Below are 834 nucleotides of genomic sequence, written 5' to 3' on the forward strand. Positions count from 1 at the left end.
CACACACACACACACACACACACCTGCAGACAACGCAGGGTTCAGACACACAATCAATCACACACACACACACACACACACACACACAACACGCCTGCAGACACAACGCAGGGCTCAGACACACTCACACACAACACGGCCTAGCACACCGGGACCAAAGCCTGCTGATGCGTGGCGTGGTTTGGCCGTTTCCCGGCGCGGCGTACCTTGCTGAGGATGTCCTCGGTGTCCGACTGCAGCTCGGCGCTCAGCTGCATGCGGGACAGGTGCGCCTGCAGCAGCAGGTTGGTCTTCACGTGCGGGTCGTTGAACTTCGGGTTGTTCAGTTTGTGCGGCACTTTCTGCGCCAACTGAAAAACAAAGAAGACGCGTTCCGGTGAACTTCAACCCTCAGGAGCCCAGAGAGTCGGATCCGAGCCACAACGGCACCTCGGATCCATATTTCAAATCATGTAACCTCTTTACAAACACTTAATAATAAATGCTTTTCTCGCCTAAAGTTTTACCCCCCAAAAAGTGCTGCGGTTCCCCGTCCCCCGGCCCTCTGGCAGGACCCTGAGGGCATCGGGGAGTTAACTCTCAGGGTGTAGTAAAATGATTTAAAAACCACTACAGTGAGCTTATTACACGGGCTACATACTAACGTAGTACCCTAGCCACATGTCTCACCTTAGAACAGAATGAGATCCAGAAAACATGACTCACATTTGCCGGGACCTACTGTCTGAACAGGTTAAAAACCTTAAAACACAGAAACCTACTGATTGTTGCAGCTAAAAGCTAACGAGTTAGCGGTCCCGGAGGTCTCTTCCGGGTCTTTCTAGCCCCTACGGG

General features: G+C 52.5%; 1 protein-coding gene across 1 annotated transcript in view; it reads right to left on the reverse strand.

Moving 5' to 3' along the window:
• Positions 1–834, reverse strand: part of snrnp200 (small nuclear ribonucleoprotein 200 (U5)) — a 62240-nt gene that overhangs the window by 5098 nt on the left and 56308 nt on the right. Inside the window, 1 exon segment of the mRNA XM_032511655.1 lies at positions 207–350. Coding sequence (XP_032367546.1) covers positions 207–350 — 144 coding nt within the window.

Source organism: Etheostoma spectabile, unplaced genomic scaffold (assembly GCF_008692095.1).
Source record: "Etheostoma spectabile isolate EspeVRDwgs_2016 unplaced genomic scaffold, UIUC_Espe_1.0 scaffold431, whole genome shotgun sequence".
In the NCBI taxonomy this organism is placed as follows: domain Eukaryota; kingdom Metazoa; phylum Chordata; class Actinopteri; order Perciformes; family Percidae; genus Etheostoma; species Etheostoma spectabile.